At 31.5% G+C, this 17,245-nt stretch overlaps 1 protein-coding gene across 2 annotated transcripts; it reads left to right on the forward strand.

The window, feature by feature from the left end:
- Window positions 1-4,130: 4,130 nt before the first annotated feature.
- Window positions 4,131-15,756, forward strand: LOC106057527 (uncharacterized). 2 transcript variants are annotated; one of them, XM_013214761.2, is made up of 2 exons: window positions 4,131-4,254; window positions 11,878-15,756. In XM_013214761.2, exon 2 carries the CDS (start codon window positions 11,881-11,883, stop codon window positions 13,357-13,359), a length of 1,479 nt encoding a protein of 492 aa, XP_013070215.2. In that variant the 5' UTR covers window positions 4,131-4,254; window positions 11,878-11,880; the 3' UTR covers window positions 13,360-15,756. The 2 variants fall into 2 exon arrangements, with proteins under 2 accessions (XP_013070215.2, XP_013070216.2); XM_013214762.2 differs by having other exon boundaries at window positions 4,145-4,278.
- Window positions 15,757-17,245: the final 1,489 nt, after the last annotated feature.

Consider the following 17,245-nt stretch of genomic DNA (forward strand, 5'->3'; position numbering starts at 1 on the left):
AATAGGTTTTTCATGAGAGGATGGAAAAACTGTAAACACCCCGTACCTGGCAGCAAAGGGGTCTGTGGGATCGCTGTGAGCTCCCCTAGCGGGGTTCGGGGCGGAGCCAGACACTATTTCCTGTATTTGAAACAAAATAAATACATATTCTGAGGTATCTACAGTGCATTATCTTGCTATTTTAAAGCATTTATTTTAAAAACCTAATCTGCTATTCTTACTTACTTAGGACTTATATCCTCGCGCGTCGCTCGGCGCATTGGGCAGTAGCTGTCTCCACAAAAATCTGTCACTGACAATGTCTGAAGCCTCTTCCAACCTGGTGTCCACTGCCCTGAGGTCCTCCATGAATGTGTGGCGCCAGGATTTCCCTGTTTCCTCGTAACGGCTCCATGTCATTGCAACTCTTAATATGCGTAATTCATTTTGTCAGAGAATGTGTCCCGCAAACCTCATGCGACGCTCTGTCACAACCTCACTAAGTGGTCGACTCCCACTTCGGCATAGGATTTCCTTGATTGAGACCCGATCTCTATAACTAACTCCTGAAATCCGTCTTAGCTATCTTTAGCCTTTTTCAATTTCGACAGATGGATTCCATGCTATTCACTGCACTTTATTAATGGAGCTCAGCGACTGGTAGAAATGTGTAACATCTCTTGTCTACGCTCATTGATTTTGGTACTGTATTTTGCTTTAGATTTTATATCGAAAAAGGAAGTTTTATCGTCAAAACCCTCGGTTGGGGGGTTTTAAACAAAAGAATCTCTGTAGTTTTTATTTAACAAACTCAAAACCCCCTTAGCTACGCTCATAGAATTAGGTGACTGTAGTTTGATATTGAAGAAGGGGTTTTCAAACTCAAAACTATGTGTAAGGGGTTTTTAAACTTAAAACCTCCTGGAGGAATTTTTAAAAATCGCCCAATTTTATGCAATCGCTCCCTACCCCACCGAATCGGCCAAGATACCAGAGGGAAACGACATTGTATAAAAATGATATAGTAATTCCACTCATTTTGTTAACAAGCTATGATTTCTCAAAAAAATGATATAGTAATTCAACTCATTTTGTTAACAAGCTATGATTTCTCAAAAAAATGATATAGTAATTCAACTCATTTTGTTAACAAGCTATGATTTCTCAAAAAAAATGATATAGTAATTCAACTCATTTTGTTAACAAGCTATGATTTCGCAAAAAAATGATATAGTAATTCCACTCATTTTGTTAACAAGCTATGATTTCTCAAAAAAATGATATAGTAATTCAACTCATTTTGTTAACAAGTTATGATTTCTAAAAAAAAATGATATAGTAATTCAACTCATTTTGTTAACAAGCTATGATTTCTCAAAAAAATGATATAGTAATTCAACTCATTTTGTTAACAAGCTATGATTTCTCAAAAAAATGATATAGTAATTCAACTCATTTTGTTAACAAGTTATGATTTCTCAAAAAAAAAATGATATAGTAATTCAACTCATTTTGTTAACAAGCTATGATTTCTCAAAAAAATGATATAGTAATTCAACTCATTTTGTTAACAAGCTATGATTTCTCAAAAAAAATGATATAGTAATTCCACTCATTTTGTTAACAAGCTATGATTTCTCAAAAAAATGATATAATAATTCCACTCATTTTGTTAACAAGCTATGATTTCTCAAAAAAATGATATAGTAATTCCACTCATTTTGTTAACAAGCTATGATTTCTCAAAAAAATGATATAGTAATTCCACTCATTTTGTTAACAAGCTATGATTTCTCAAAAAAATGATATAGTAATTCCACTCATTTTGTTAACAAGCTATGATTTCTCAAAAAAATGATATAGTAATTCCACTCATTTTGTTAACAAGCTATGATTTCTCAAAAAAATGATATAGTAATTCCACTCATTTTGTTAACAAGCTATGATTTCTCAAAAAAATGATATAGTAATTCAACTCATTTTGTTAACAAGCTATGATTTCTCAAAAAAATGATATAGTAATTCCACTCATTTTGTTAACAAGCTATGATTTCTCAAAAAAATGATATAGTAATTCAACTCATTTTGTTAACAAGCTATGATTTCTCAAAAAAATGATATAGTAATTCAACTCATTTTGTTAACAAGCTATGATTTCTCAAAAAAAATGATATAGTAATTCAACTCATTTTGTTAACAAGCTATGATTTCTCAAAAAAATGATATAGTAATTCCACTCATTTTGTTAACAAGCTATGATTTCTCAAAAAAATGATATAGTAATTCCACTCATTTTGTTAACAAGCTATGATTTCTCAAAAAAATGATATAGTAATTCCACTCATTTTGTTAACAAGCTATGATTTCTCAAAAAAATGATATAGTAATTCAACTCATTTTGTTAACAAGCTATGATTTCTCAAAAAAATGATATAGTAATTCAACTCATTTTGTTAACAAGCTATGATTTCTCAAAAATATGATATAGTAATTCAACTCATTTTGTTAACAAGCTATGATTTCTCAAAAAAATGATATAGTAATTCCACTCATTTTGTTAACAAGCTATGATTTCTAAAAAAAAAATGATATAGTAATTCAACTCATTTTGTTAACAAGCTATGATTTCTCAAAAAAATGATATAGTAATTCAACTCATTTTGTTAACAAGCTATGATTTCTCAAAAAAAAATGATATAGTAATTCCACTCATTTTGTTAACAAGCTATGATTTCTCAAAAAAATGATATAGTAATTCCACTCATTTTGTTAACAAGCTATGATTTCTCAAAAAAATGATATAGTAATTCCACTCATTTTGTTAACAAGCTATGATTTCTCAAAAAAAATGATATAGTAATTCCACTCATTTTGTTAACAAGCTATGATTTCTCAAAAAAATGATATAGTAATTCAACTCATTTTGTTAACAAGCTATGATTTCTCAAAAAAATGATATAGTAATTCCACTCATTTTGTTAACAAGCTATGATTTCTCAAAAAAATGATATAGTAATTCCACTCATTTTGTTAACAAGCTATGATTTCTCAAAAAAATGATATAGTAATTCCACTCATTTTGTTAACAAGCTATGATTTGTCAAAAAAATTATATAGTAATTCCACTCATTTTGTTAACAAGCTATGATTTCTCAAAAAAATGATATAGTAATTCCACTCATTTTGTTAACAAGCTATGATTTCTCAAAAAAATGATATAGTAATTCCACTCATTTTGTTAACAAGCTATGATTTCTCAAAAAAATGATATAGTAATTCCACTCATTTTGTTAACAAGCTATGATTTCTCAAAAAAATGATATAGTAATTCCACTCATTTTGTTAACAAGCTAAATGATTTCTCAAAAAAATAGGACCGCCTCCTTCAACTAAAGGGTTTAGGTGGGAGGGGCAATAGATGTATCCGCCCCCCTCCCCCCTATAGGCCAACAGGGGAACGACATAATATAAAATGGATTACAATATCAATAACAAGTTTTAATTATATAGATATTTAATTGATTCTGTTAACAAGCTGTGATTTCTACAAATAAATTTGACCGCCCCCTTTTGGAAATTTATCATCGCCCCCTCCCCATTCCAACAAATTGGTCAACATACTAGAAAAGGGGGGGGGGGGCGAAATAATCTAAAAATACGTTGAAATACAAATAATTATTATATATTATTAACATAAATAATAAATTCTTATACATATTGTGTGATTTCTTTACTAAAATTTGTCCGCCTCCCCTGTGGGGGTGGGGGTTGGCCGTGTGATCGCCCCCCCCCTCTTAGATCCGCCAGTGCATGTGTTACTCACATTTTGGAGCTACACTTTTATAGGCATTATATTAATTCATGACCATGATATGACTTTCTCTCTCCATTCCTATGATAATCTAATTACAGTCAACTCATTAAAAAAATTTGTTGTATGGCTTGACTTGGTGGACACCCCCCACCCCCTCGATTTTGGTGACGTGGTGTCAAAGGTTGCTAACTGCAGTCCACCCCCGCAGTGTCGTCAATGAATAAAACAAACAATAATTGAAGATGCGGAGATTTCCGAAAGAGTTTTAAATAGAATATAAAATTAATTAGAGTGATCTACCCTGTACAGAAAACTAAAAATATATGTTAAATTTTCCAGAGATAAAAATCCATAGAATTCTGGTTTCAGAATATAGATCTAAATAACGTTTTTGATTAATTTCATTTAATTTTTAGAACACTGCAAATACACAAGACTCCAGAAAACGTTAAGAACTTTTTGTGAGTGTTACTGTTAGATTATACGTATATAGATTTAGACTATATACTATATTAACTATATATATAGACGCCTCCAGTCTAGATTCTAGATCATCATCTAGATCTAGAATCAGAATCTAGATCTATAATCTATCTAGATCTAGTCATTCTTAGTTACTTGACTTAGTCTTAGTAGTTAGATCTAGATCTAGTGGTAATAGTTTAGATACGCAGATACCTTTGCCGACCACCATGTTGTTTGTTAAGCATATTTATCTCCCTTACCTATATTGAACTTTCAATAACTTTTTTTAAAGAGAGTTTTTGTTCTTATGCTGTCAACTTATGATTTTTTAAGTGTATTTACTGAAATGAAGGTCTAAATAAAATGTTATTAATAAATTGATGAACTTGTTGTTTCTTCTTTTTTTTTCTACTTATGAAATTATTAATTTAAAAATATATGTTAACAATTAGTTCTATAATTAATATATTAACTCACCAAGCAAAGCGAAACAATGATAAAATAAAAAACAAATATGCATGAATTAAATGAAATGAAACACGCATCGAGATATAGATCTACATGTTATGTTTAATTATTATTATTTTTTGAACAAAATTATGCATTATGACTTAGTGATCTTTTTAGAGCAATGACAATAAATGATATAGATCTAGTACGGGAAACTTATTGCTATAAGAAATAATACTTTTATGTTTATCTGTTGATGATTAAGACTAGAGTTAGATCTATACATTTCTAACGAATTTTGAGCGCTCTCTATTTTCGTAAAATCACACCACGAAGAGAAAGAATTTTACGAAGCTAACACAGATCAGTGTCCCTTTCTCTTTCGCCGTGAGGTCTTCTGAGTGGAGTCTACTGTCTACCAGAGATTGTTTGGCGTGTGTTTTATGATCAGATAGGACTAATGTCTGTGTTTATAACTCTTACCACTACCTCTGGCTCCACCTCTCTTGGAGGGAGGATAGGTCGAGTGTAACTAGATCACGAACGTCTTTGTTAAACGTTACGTAGCACCTGTTAAACTATCATGTTTCACAATCTGAAATTTACTTCGCGTAGAGTGGGGAACAAAAGCCAATGTATAAAGAAACAGATAAGAAGCATATACACTACTATTTAGATAATTTATGCATCTTTACTTTCGGAGTTCATTAAAAAAAAAAAAACTCCTCACCTATTACACTAAATTTGTTTAAGATGTGTAGTTGTGGGGGGGGGGGGGGGTTAGCGACTCCACCTACCAACCCTTCTCTTCACATGGATCCACTATTAGCGCCCATGTATTACATTCCGTTACGGAGTCCAAAGCAAGTTTTTCTCTCCCGCCGTACCGTACAGATGGCGATTGTCTCCGTTTATTCTTTCGTACCTTTAAACCCTCGCTGCGCCGGCCGTCACACGCGATCTTTGTCTTTATGGCAGAACTAGGTGTGATGTAACATCACCTTCCCCTGCTCGGAGCTTCGCCGGCGCCGTGGTCATAGTACGTCATCTACTGCTAGGATCGCTGGTATGCTCATAAAGGGAGAAGGGCAAGGTACGGTGTTTTACTTGGTCAAAATGTATCCTTCTTCGCTTTCTTTGTCGGTTCGTTTCACCGACATGCAGTTCAACTGAGGTCTACGTGGGATGAGACTAATACTGAAACGTGACGCAACATAACGATGTCATAATCAAAACTCTCTTGGTTGTATCCTATAATGTCGGCCAGCTTCTACAGATAGTTATGTACGACAAAAACTCCCGTGGTTGGATCATATCGTGTTGGCCGGCAGTCTATAAGTAATTACATCAAGAAGTAGTTACGTATGACAAATACACTCTGATTGTCATAGATTCTAGTCCCCCTCCCCTATTTGGTCCACAGAAGTAGTGACATAGTATTTTTATCTTGAAGCTCTTTCATCTCATTAAAGAGATTTTCATCGCCCCATCCCTATTTGGAGCCATCACAAGGTTACTAACTGTGATGCCATTGTAACATTTCCCGAATCTGTTATAAAAGGAGTTCCCTTCCACTCTTCAGTCCTATCATTACTTTCTCTTCCTTGTTGTAGATATTGCTTGTTCTTATATTGTGCATTGTTTTTCATTCAATATGATTATAAGTTACCGTACATAATAAGAGAAGGATAAAGAACTTGTACTTATAGCTACCATATTTTTTTTTAACAGCAGCATATGGAGCTGATGAAAAAAGATACAACATGGGCCACAACTGCAGAAATGCTTGCAGCTGCTACACTACTGCAAAGAGACACCTATACATTCTCACCAAACCACAACAAAACAAAATACTCATGGCTATTATTAAAACCTTTATTTCATGATGCAAACACATACATACTATCTCACACAGACAACCATATATGCTGCAACATAACACTATTGCATACAAATGGTAATCACTTTGATGTGGTTGTACCACAAGAGGCCACATGTAACTGTTTTTTGCCAAATCCACTGCTTGGAGTATGATGCTTTAGCCTAAATTTTTAAGTGTTGATTAATATTTCATCTTACAATCTATTCATATTAGATCTATTTGGCTATTTGATTTTTTCTTGCATGCTTTTAATATCTTAAATAACATTTAATGTCTATTATTTTCATGTATTTAAAGTCAGGGTACCGGTATCTATTTATTTAATTACTTTTATTTTGCCAATAAAAGATATTGTGTTAGGCTTAGAGTTATTTTTTTATTTTTCTATTAATTTTTTTGTCTGTTGTTATTACTTTAACTACATGATTTTAATTTCGATTTTTAGTTATTTTTCAAAGTACAAAAGATTGTTTGCATTTTAAATGAATTTTAATATTAGATCTAATAGCTGTTAGAAAGAAAGACAAAGCAGCAACAGAAAAAAGTTGGCAAGTAATTCAAGGGAGATAGTCTAGTACTAAGCCTTAAAACCAAAATGGCGTATTTCCAATGACAATATATGGTAATAAGAAATAAAACTTAAAAATATATATTTTAAAAACTATTTATCTCCGAGGAAATCAAATTACATATTTGTAATCTGCATTTTTTTCTGCATATTCTGAAAATATAAGAGAAACCTAATTTAGCGTTTCTAGTGTCGTATACTAATACCGATCTAGTTATATATAGATTCTAGTTAAGTCACTAGAATAGATCTCTAGATCTATGATCTATCATCTAGTATTGGACTTCTTGGCTGAGACTCAGATTGTTCCTAGATAATTATAATAGATCTAAATCTAGATCTAGATCTAGTAGTAGTCTAGTAGTATTAGTAAGTTATTAGTTGTTAGTGTTAGTGTTACTGTAACTGTTACAAACAAAATTAAGTAACACTAACAGAGTCAGAGTAATGTCACTTAATGTGTAATTGTAAACACTATAATAACTATAAAATTAGATAATTAGTTAGTATGTGACTAATGCGACTGACTACAGAGTTTTTGTTAAAATCATAATCATATTTACATAAAAATGTTAACAGAATGTTGTTATAATCATAACCATAAAAATGTTAAGCGTAAGACTATAAGTGCTATTAGAGCATGGAATGGGTTGCCTGAGCTAGCTAGGAAAACCAGGGACTTGGCTAAGTTGGCAGAATTTGGGTCATGCATGACTGAATGCTGGGCGCGTAGGACGTAATCATCTTCTTTTTTGAAGTAACGTCTGTATTATATAAGATAAGTAAGAGTGTAAGACTAGAAAGAGTATATATAATATACACTAATTCACTAATATAGATCTACTATACTATAAAATAAAATATTATAGACTAAAATACTAGATATAGTCTAGTCTAAACTAGAATTTAGGTCTATAACTAAACAACCAAAATACAAAAAATACTTTAAAAAAAAAATAATAAAAGATGAAAAGCAAATTATGATTATTATCTATATTAAGACAGTGTATCAATTAGTTTGGATCACTAATGCAATGAAATTTGTAATAAGCCTCAGATGACATTCTATAAAGGGGACTAATTCAGCTTATACCATCACTTCAGTCAAATGCTATTTCTTTCCCTTTTTATTACCAATAGTTAACAAACTAATTGTTTAATTTTTTTTTATTGAATGTATTGTGTTGTCAGGTACAAGAAATAATTGTGCAAAATTTTAACTTGATCTTAGGAAAGTCAGGAGCCAATGATCCTTAGGCAGTCTGCAGCACACAGCAGTGCTACATTCTGGAAGAGTCTGAAATGCCACTGACCCCAAACTGTATCACCACTTGTCATTCTTTTGGATACATCAGCTCTGTTGAGTTGGGCGCAACATCTTTCTGACTATAGATAATGCCTATCTGGCATTCACTGAGATGATTAAAAGTCTCCTCGCAACTCATAACTTATATTACTATTTTTAATAATTAGACTATACCTTAAATGTATTTTTTATACTGTTATAATACTATATGGCTGAATTTTTTCTGAGAATAGCGAAAAGAAATGTTAAGAAAATGTTCTATATATATATATATATATATATATATCTATATATAAAATAAAAAAATGCTTGGTTTTATAATAAATTAAAGAAACTTTGTAAACAGAATGAAAACCTATTAAAAATGTAAAGAAACTAAGGCAAAAAGAGTTTTAAAAAAGTATATTAGAATTAAACACCTAAATCAAAAGGTGATCAGACAGCTGCAAAATGAATTCATAAACAATGTAATATCTAAGGATAACAATAAAAAGATAAGGTCATATATTAAATATAAGAAAATAGAAACAACTAGAGTAGTGCTATGAAAAGAAGAAAACTAAAGCATAACATTTTAAATAAATACTTCGCATCAGCATTCTCAGCCCCCGGAGATAAAGACATATTACTTAATTTGGAAAGTGGGAGCTTATCCCCAATTTCACACTCGGCATTGACAGTCGTTTGGAACCCATAAGAGATATAGATGTACAAGAAAAATGGATCCGAAAACTATTAGCTAACATAAAACCAAATAAAGCATCTGGACCTGATGGTATATTCACCTAGAATACTCAAAGAATTAAGCAATGATCTAGAATCTTTGTTCAAAATACTTTCTCTGGCATCTCTTAACCAGGGCAGAGTACCAAGGGACTGGAAAGAAGCTTACATCACCCCCCATATTTAAAAAAGGAAAAAAATCTGACCAAGGAAACTAAAGACCATCACATGTAAAATCCTAGAACACATAAGAAGTAGCAGCACCATAAACCTCTTACTCCATACCAACATATGTTTAGGAAATATGAATCATGTGAAACACAACTAATATAACTGATTTATGATTTTTCAAAAGGCTTAGATGAAAATGAACAAAACGATGCTATTTTTTTTTTAGATTTTTATATGGCATTTGATAAAGTTCACCACCATAGTTTGCTTTTGGCATTGCTGGCTCATTACATCAATGGATTCATGATTTTCTGATAGGGAGAGAACAAACTGTAAGAATAAATAGCTCTAAATCAGCACCAATAACAGTTAACTCATTTGTACCTTAAAGAACAGAGTTATGACCATTATTATTTTTAATTAACATAAATTATTTACCAAATTAGATTAGTCCAGGAACCAATGTGCAGATCATTGCATAATATATAGATAGAACAATAAAAACAACACAAGATTTTATAAAGAGAATTAGATGAATTACAGAAAAGGAATACAATTGGATTGGCTTTCCACCAGAAAAATGCCTGAGTAACAAAAAACTAAAACAAATAAAAACTACTTATCTTATTCATGGCAAACCAGTAACACAGACTAAAAACGCAAAATACCTAGGTGTTATAATAAATGAAAAACTGTCATGGAATCCACATATTGATGAAAAAAAATCAAACAAAGCATTAGGGTTTATTCAAAGAAATTTCTACAAATCAAATAAGAACATAAAACAAAATGTAACTTAACCTTGGTTAGGCCAATAATAGAATAGAATAGAATAGATTAAGGATACTCTTTTTGGGACCCCTCCACTCAAGAAAACACTAAGAAACTAGAACAGCGGTATTCAGAACTAATGGATATTCACAATTGATTAGAGTAAAACTTTTAGTAAAATCATTAATTTAGAGATCCTTAAGGATAGAAGACTAAAAAGTAGAATAGCAATTATACATAAAACACTGAATGATATACTCCAAATACAAAAACAAAACCTAATAAAATATTTAGAAAGACACAAAGATAAAGGCACATCTGATGTTCCATATGCTAGGACAAATTTATAAAAATACTCCTTCTTCCTTAGTGCTAGTAGAGCATGGAATGGGTTGCCTGAATCAGCCATGATAATCAACGACTTGGCAGATTAACGTGCATAATTAGATTGACCTCAGGACATGCGTAGGATGTAATCATCTTCTTTTTGAAGTAACATCTGTATTTTATAAGATAAGATATTAAAGTGACAAAACACAAGACCGGATTAATGTTTAAGAGGATAGAAAAAAAAACAACAAAAAACCCCCAAAAAACCCAAATGCAATTAGAATCCAATTTATGAGTTGCACCATTTATCATTTCAGTATTTCAGAAAAATAAAACTACAAATCTATTTAAAAAATCATTTCTTCCTTAACTATCAGTGATGCTATCACTCATTCTCATCTAGTGATATTAGTTAATTAAGACTTTGGCCAATATCTTAATTCTTGTTAACTGCTATAGTAATCTCAAAGCTCAAACACTGCCCAAGTAAGACTATATTACTGTCTTGTGTTTACTTGCTATGGAGTGTTAAAAAGCAAGAGAAAAAAAACTCATTACTGTATAGTTGTTAATCAATAATAATAAAAAAAAAAGAAATTATAAGCAAGAAATCAAACAACAAAAACAACAAAAAGAGAGCTTAGTCAGTTCACTTTTGCCTTATAGTTTATCATTGACATAAAGCACTTCAATAGGCCTTAGCATTTATCTTTTGTTGACAGTATCTAAAAAATTCAGCAAGTAAACTTTTCACTATGGAATTGTCTAAACAAAATTAATGTGATTTGAACTAGAACAAAAAAGGAAATTAAGATAGCAATAGCTACATAGGGCTTACTAAAGAAAAGAAAAGAAAAAGAACTTGCAAAATAATCTTTTATTTAAATTGAATAGATTAAATTAAAATAAAATTTAAATTGAATTAAAAAAAAAAATGTTATTGTTTCACAATTATGGGTCCAAATACTCCGCATAAAAACATAATAAAGAAAAAAATAAAGGCCATAACTTTAACATGTACCTTAATTTATTCCAGAAACACTTTTCTTTTTCTTAACCAATATATGTTACTTATACAAGTTAGAATGTAAAGTTCCCATTTCAAACCTTGCGATTTATAGGGCAGATGATGTATAGGTCATCTGTTTTTGTGGCCAACAGTTAAAGAGGGTGTAATGTGTCCAGCACAATGATTACTTTTCCCCAACTATTTGTTAGTTACCCATTAGAGTATGGTGGACTCAAGAGGTGCCCAAAGATCCTGAAATTAAAAATCGCAGTCTGCACCAGGATTCGAACCCAGGATCTCCAGTTCAGAAGCCAAGAGCTTTACGCTTAGCCACAGCGCCTCCTTCATAGAAGATACTTTTTTTTTGTTTGGGCTACCAGCATTTACATTATTATTTTTCTATTAACAGGAAATGGGAGAAGATGCCAACTTAAATTTATCAGCCTGGTTTAGAAAACTGCTTCAGGACAGAAAATTTGAAAGCTTGACATGGATAAATGAATCAGAACAAGTTTTCAAGGTGCCTTGGTCAAATCAAAAGAAAAGACAATGGCTACCATGTGGCGACGATTCAAAATTGCTTATTGAATGGGCCCAACACAAATATGGATACAGGCAAGGTCAAGAGGAACAACTCCCAAAGTGGAAGACCAACCTTCGCTGTGCGATTAACAAATGTCCTGACATTGAAAGAATCAAAGATAAGGACACGGACTCATATATGGCCTGCCAGTTTAAACTACACCATCCTGTTAGAACGGACTCTACCTTGTCATCGTGTAGTGGCACTAGTCTGTCGGACATGGACTATGCTTGTGCTTCATCGGTTTCTTCATCAGCCATGTCGGAAGTTGATTACTTTCATTCAGACAGCAACAATGTCCCCACTGTTGTTCTCGACACAGAAATGTCTTCCTTAAGCAACGACTCCTATAGTGAGGCAGAACTTGTTGGTAATACTGAATTTTTCTCCAATACACAGGAACCACTGCTTGATAATAACAGTGATTTTAACACATGTAAACTACAAGTTAACAATGAAAATTGTTTTAACACATATGGGCCTTTATCAAGAGAAATCACCACTAACAATTCTACATATTTTCATGCAGAGTCTAATGTTAATGTGCCATCTGTTGACCCCATCAACAGATGCCAAGCAGCAATAGAAAATAACCAATTGGAAAATATGGCACAAATACTTCCTGTGGAACAGGAAGATGAAAAGCAAATTATGATTATTGAAGCACTTTATGATATTCCCCAAAGACCAGTTATGAGTTTGTCTATTGAAGCTCAATATCCTCATCTTAAAATATTCTCAGAGTTGGTCACCGACACAAGGTTGCAAAGTAAAATGTATCATCCTGGTGAATTTCTAATTTCTTTACCTAGCTTGGAGGCAGTGGCAGATTTACCAAACTCTAACAGAGATAAAATTAGTGAGGTGCTAAAAAATTTTACTCGTGGCGTTAACGTTCATTACGTTGATCACAATATATTAGTAGAGCGTAAAAGTAAAGTAAAAATATTTGCTACTGATGAAAAGAAATGGTGCAATGAAATCAAACGCAAGCAGAACTCTTCTGATCCAGACATTATTGTCAAAGTCTTTGATTATTTAAATTTTTTAGAGGAATTAGAGCAACATTTTAAGGACAGATCTATTCCTTGCCCCAAAGATTATGTTTTATTGACTATTGGACATCATTGCCGGTTAGATCAGCCTAGTCCTCTTAGTACAGTGCTAGTCGTCATTAAAATCCGTCATGTGAAAGCAGCCAATGACCTTAAAAGACTTTCGATCGGAAGCGATATACCCCCTGACCCTATGATTTCTGGTGGGGATTCCCTTGACAGACAACTAGAATTACTTAAATTAGAAATGTAAGGGTCAGTCAATTTTTTATACTTTTTAAAATCCTTTTTATCATTATTAATGACAATAAATAATGTAATACAGTAAAAGTATTATTATTTTAATTTATTAAACACATTCTTGATGTTAATTGCATTAGAAAAAATAACTTAATTTTTAGAGAACCAAGATATTTTCTGCTGCAAGGAAAACAACTAGCAAATTCAAATCATCCATCTCTTCTTTGTTCCTTTGTAATGTACATTACACAGTTCATCCATTTGATAATCTATAATCCATATTTTAAATTTTTATTCTGTGGAAAATTAAATTAATTTTCATTGGTCATATTTGCATTATTATCCTACTTTTGTTTATGTATTCTAATTTTGTTAAAATCAATTGAAAGTGTACTGAATTGACTTAGTGTATAGGCTCCTTTTATTTATATCACAATTAATATATTTTGATAAATGTAATCTTTGTAAGTTGACTTTCCGTTTAAGAAAACCTAACCCTCCTCTTTTCCCAGTCAGCATATGTCCTTAGCAGGACATTCTTCGTTAACCAGCCAACTTTTTTTTGGACGACCCTTTCATCATGCTCCCTTTACTGTCGTTTGAAGAATGACATTTGATAGTGAATTGTGTCTTACATTATGACAGAACCAGCTTAATTGACAATTAACGTAGGTGTCCCCATTGTCATGCTTTTTTTTTCTTGTAAATGTTTGACTCACTTTAATATTTTTTCTAGCAATGACATTTTCTACATAATAAAGTTATAGTTTTTTGACTGTTTTTAGAAACCTAATGTCTCTATAGATAATCTATTAATGTATAGGACTTTCTTGTACAGGGAAAGTAGCTAATTTTGGTAAAATATACATTTAATTATAAAGAAAATGTTAGTTATCACTTGCAATTAAAGAAAAGTAATTTCAAAATAGGTGTGTATTTTATTTAATGTAGAGATCTACATATATACATTTATATATTTTTTTTTTTATAGTAGAAAATCTATGTATTTGAAATGTTCAAATGAACTTTTCTGATAGCATTAGAAATGTATATGTCCATATTGTTACATCTGAAACAACATTTTAATTCACACCAATAACTTACTACATCCTCATTAAGACCAATGTAAATTATCCTGTGTTTTCTTTTTCATGTCAATATGAACCGATATTGAATATACTGGCACTTGATATTGTGATATTGCTAATACTTGCTTTACGAAACGCATTAATTATTTCAAGTTAATGTATATTGTATTTTTTTTTTATTTAAGATTTCACCATTTCACCTTTAGTATCTGAGATTAGGTTGAACTACATATATTGAAAGTAATCAAATTATGTTTTGAACTAATCTACACAAAATGAATATATATATATATATATATATATATATATATATATATATACTGCTGGTTTGGTAATGAAGGCAGAAAGGTTAAGCATCCTTCTTTTTTATCAAGGTTCTGAAGTTTCAATTTTCATTTAGACAGTTTAATTGCTCTATACACATATATATATATATACAGTGCTTTTTTTGTAAACAAAATAGGTGCTTGTACTCAGTGATTAGGTGCTGGTACTCAGTAGTTGATTGCCTAACTTTTAACTACTTAAAATTAATATTATACGTTAAAATACAAGAAAAGTAATAATTTTTTTAAAAGGTGTCGGTACGCCATATCAGTGCGTACCATCACAAAAAAGCCCTGTATATATATATAAATGTTTTCGAGTTTTCCCAAAAGTCTACCCAAACTTTCAATAATGATCTAAAATTACTAAAGGAAATTTAAAAAAAAAAAAAAATTGAAATATTTTAGTCTTACACTACCTGATATATTTTAGCTTTGTGAACCCCAAAAAAACTGAATTTTTATGTTTTCGTTTTCATGTTTTCCAGTTAAGACTGCTAGGTAAATGTGTGATACTCTATGGCTGTGTTTGACTATTATTTGAATTGTAATGATAATATTTTTGTAAAAAGATATTTTAAATAGATTTATTATAATTCTTTTTTTTTCTTGCCTTCTGGTAATTAGCTGAGACAATAAATTTTGTAATTTTTATTTACATGGCCTGCTTTTGTAAAATAGTTTTCAATTATTTTTTTAATTTTATGATTGCTGTATGTATACTTTTGTACTTTGCATGACCCGTTGGACGTTATCATCTTCTTTTTTGAAGCAACGTCTGTATTATATAAGATAAGATAAACATATCTGTGTACTTATTATCTTATTTATTTTGTTTTATCAATCAGTTTGATGTCTAAACATAAGTCATCAGCTGCTGTTACACTATGTACCAAATAATTCCATTTTTTTTTGTTGATATCTTGAATTATGAATATAAATAATATATTAAAAATGTTTATTACCACTAACAGAATTAAAGTTAGCTTTTTAAAAGTGTCTGTTTAAATATTATTAATCTACAACACTGGAGATAATACGCATTGCATAAAAAAAAGCTGGTTCGTTTCCGAACACTTAGCAGGACCTATATAACTCATCACATCTGTAAATGTTCTTTTGCTTTATATTAAACTATGACCTGCCGACTGATTCAAACTAAATGACAGAAGTACGCTTTATGTAAGCTTTGTTTTGTTTTTTTTTTTATTTTCTTGTTAAGTATTTATTATCAAGTTAGACTCTTTGTAAGTGATGCTTGCCTCTTTGATAGCACCCAATAAGTCCTAATACATTTGTAAGTTTCAATAGCCTTTTTTAAAACAAATTGGGTAGGTGATGAAAAACATGGGCAAGCAACTTTGTTTATACTATGGATTTGTGTGTTTCAATGGATTATTTCCCTTTATTTTCTCCACTAACATTGTGCATACAAATAATTATTCCTCTCAATGTAACGTTTTTGTTTTCGACAATCTCAAAATTAAATTAATACCCTCCCTTCCTCCCCTCCCCCCTCCAAAAAAAAAAAGAAATTAGCAAAGAAAATTTAAGAAAATATGAATTCTTTTTTATAAGGACACTCTTACTAACAAGGACATAGAGATACGTAGAAAAAGTCATACGCATGAGGAGAAAAGACAAAGCCTTACACAGGAGGATTGAAAAAAAAAGAAGGGAAAACTGTTAAAAAAAAAGTTACTTCAGGTTTCGGAAATTGACCTAAACATTTCTAATCTGAATCATGGAGAACCATTTTTTTTTTCTGCAGCCCAACAAAATGGTAAATTGATGAACCGCCAAAAAACCCCTCTATTATGGAATAATTTTATCTGCTGTTCCTGACTCCGGGTGTGAAAGCACATATAGAGGGCATTGAGGACAAACAGGAAATTGAAAAGGGGGGTTAATATCTGTACGTGTGTTAGGGAGGGGGTCTTCTACTTAGAAAACGAGAAACAACTGAATATAATCAAACTTATTCCGGAGACTCCTGACCATTTTCATTTGTTTGTTTTTTTAAAGTTAAGGGACGCTACTCAGCCTCGGGTACTCTGGTACCTCATACATATACGCCAATGGGAAACAATAAAAAAAGGTTTGATACCTGCACTGGCGAAAATGAAGAAAAGGGAGACATTTAGCCCTACAGTGCACTACACGATGAGGCATGGTTAGATGACGGATGTTTATTTATTATAAAGAATGATCACAACTAACACAAAACAGAGTGTGTCAGGCCTTGGTTTCGCTTCCGCCGCACATTAATTCTTAGATTCACGAATGCATTCCGACTTTTCACAAATTTCCTTCGTGCGGCACCAACAACACACTTGTTTAGGAGTAGCACTAAACATTTTTTATTTGTTTCGGATGTTCCTTCAGAATTGAAGATAATTCAATTCCTAGTCCAAACCTATCACAGGACGACGGGGGATAGGGGATGGGAGCGTGCAGAGTTTGAACCCCGAGACTAAAGAGACGA

This window comes from Biomphalaria glabrata, chromosome 6 (assembly GCF_947242115.1).
Source record: "Biomphalaria glabrata chromosome 6, xgBioGlab47.1, whole genome shotgun sequence".
In the NCBI taxonomy this organism is placed as follows: domain Eukaryota; kingdom Metazoa; phylum Mollusca; class Gastropoda; family Planorbidae; genus Biomphalaria; species Biomphalaria glabrata.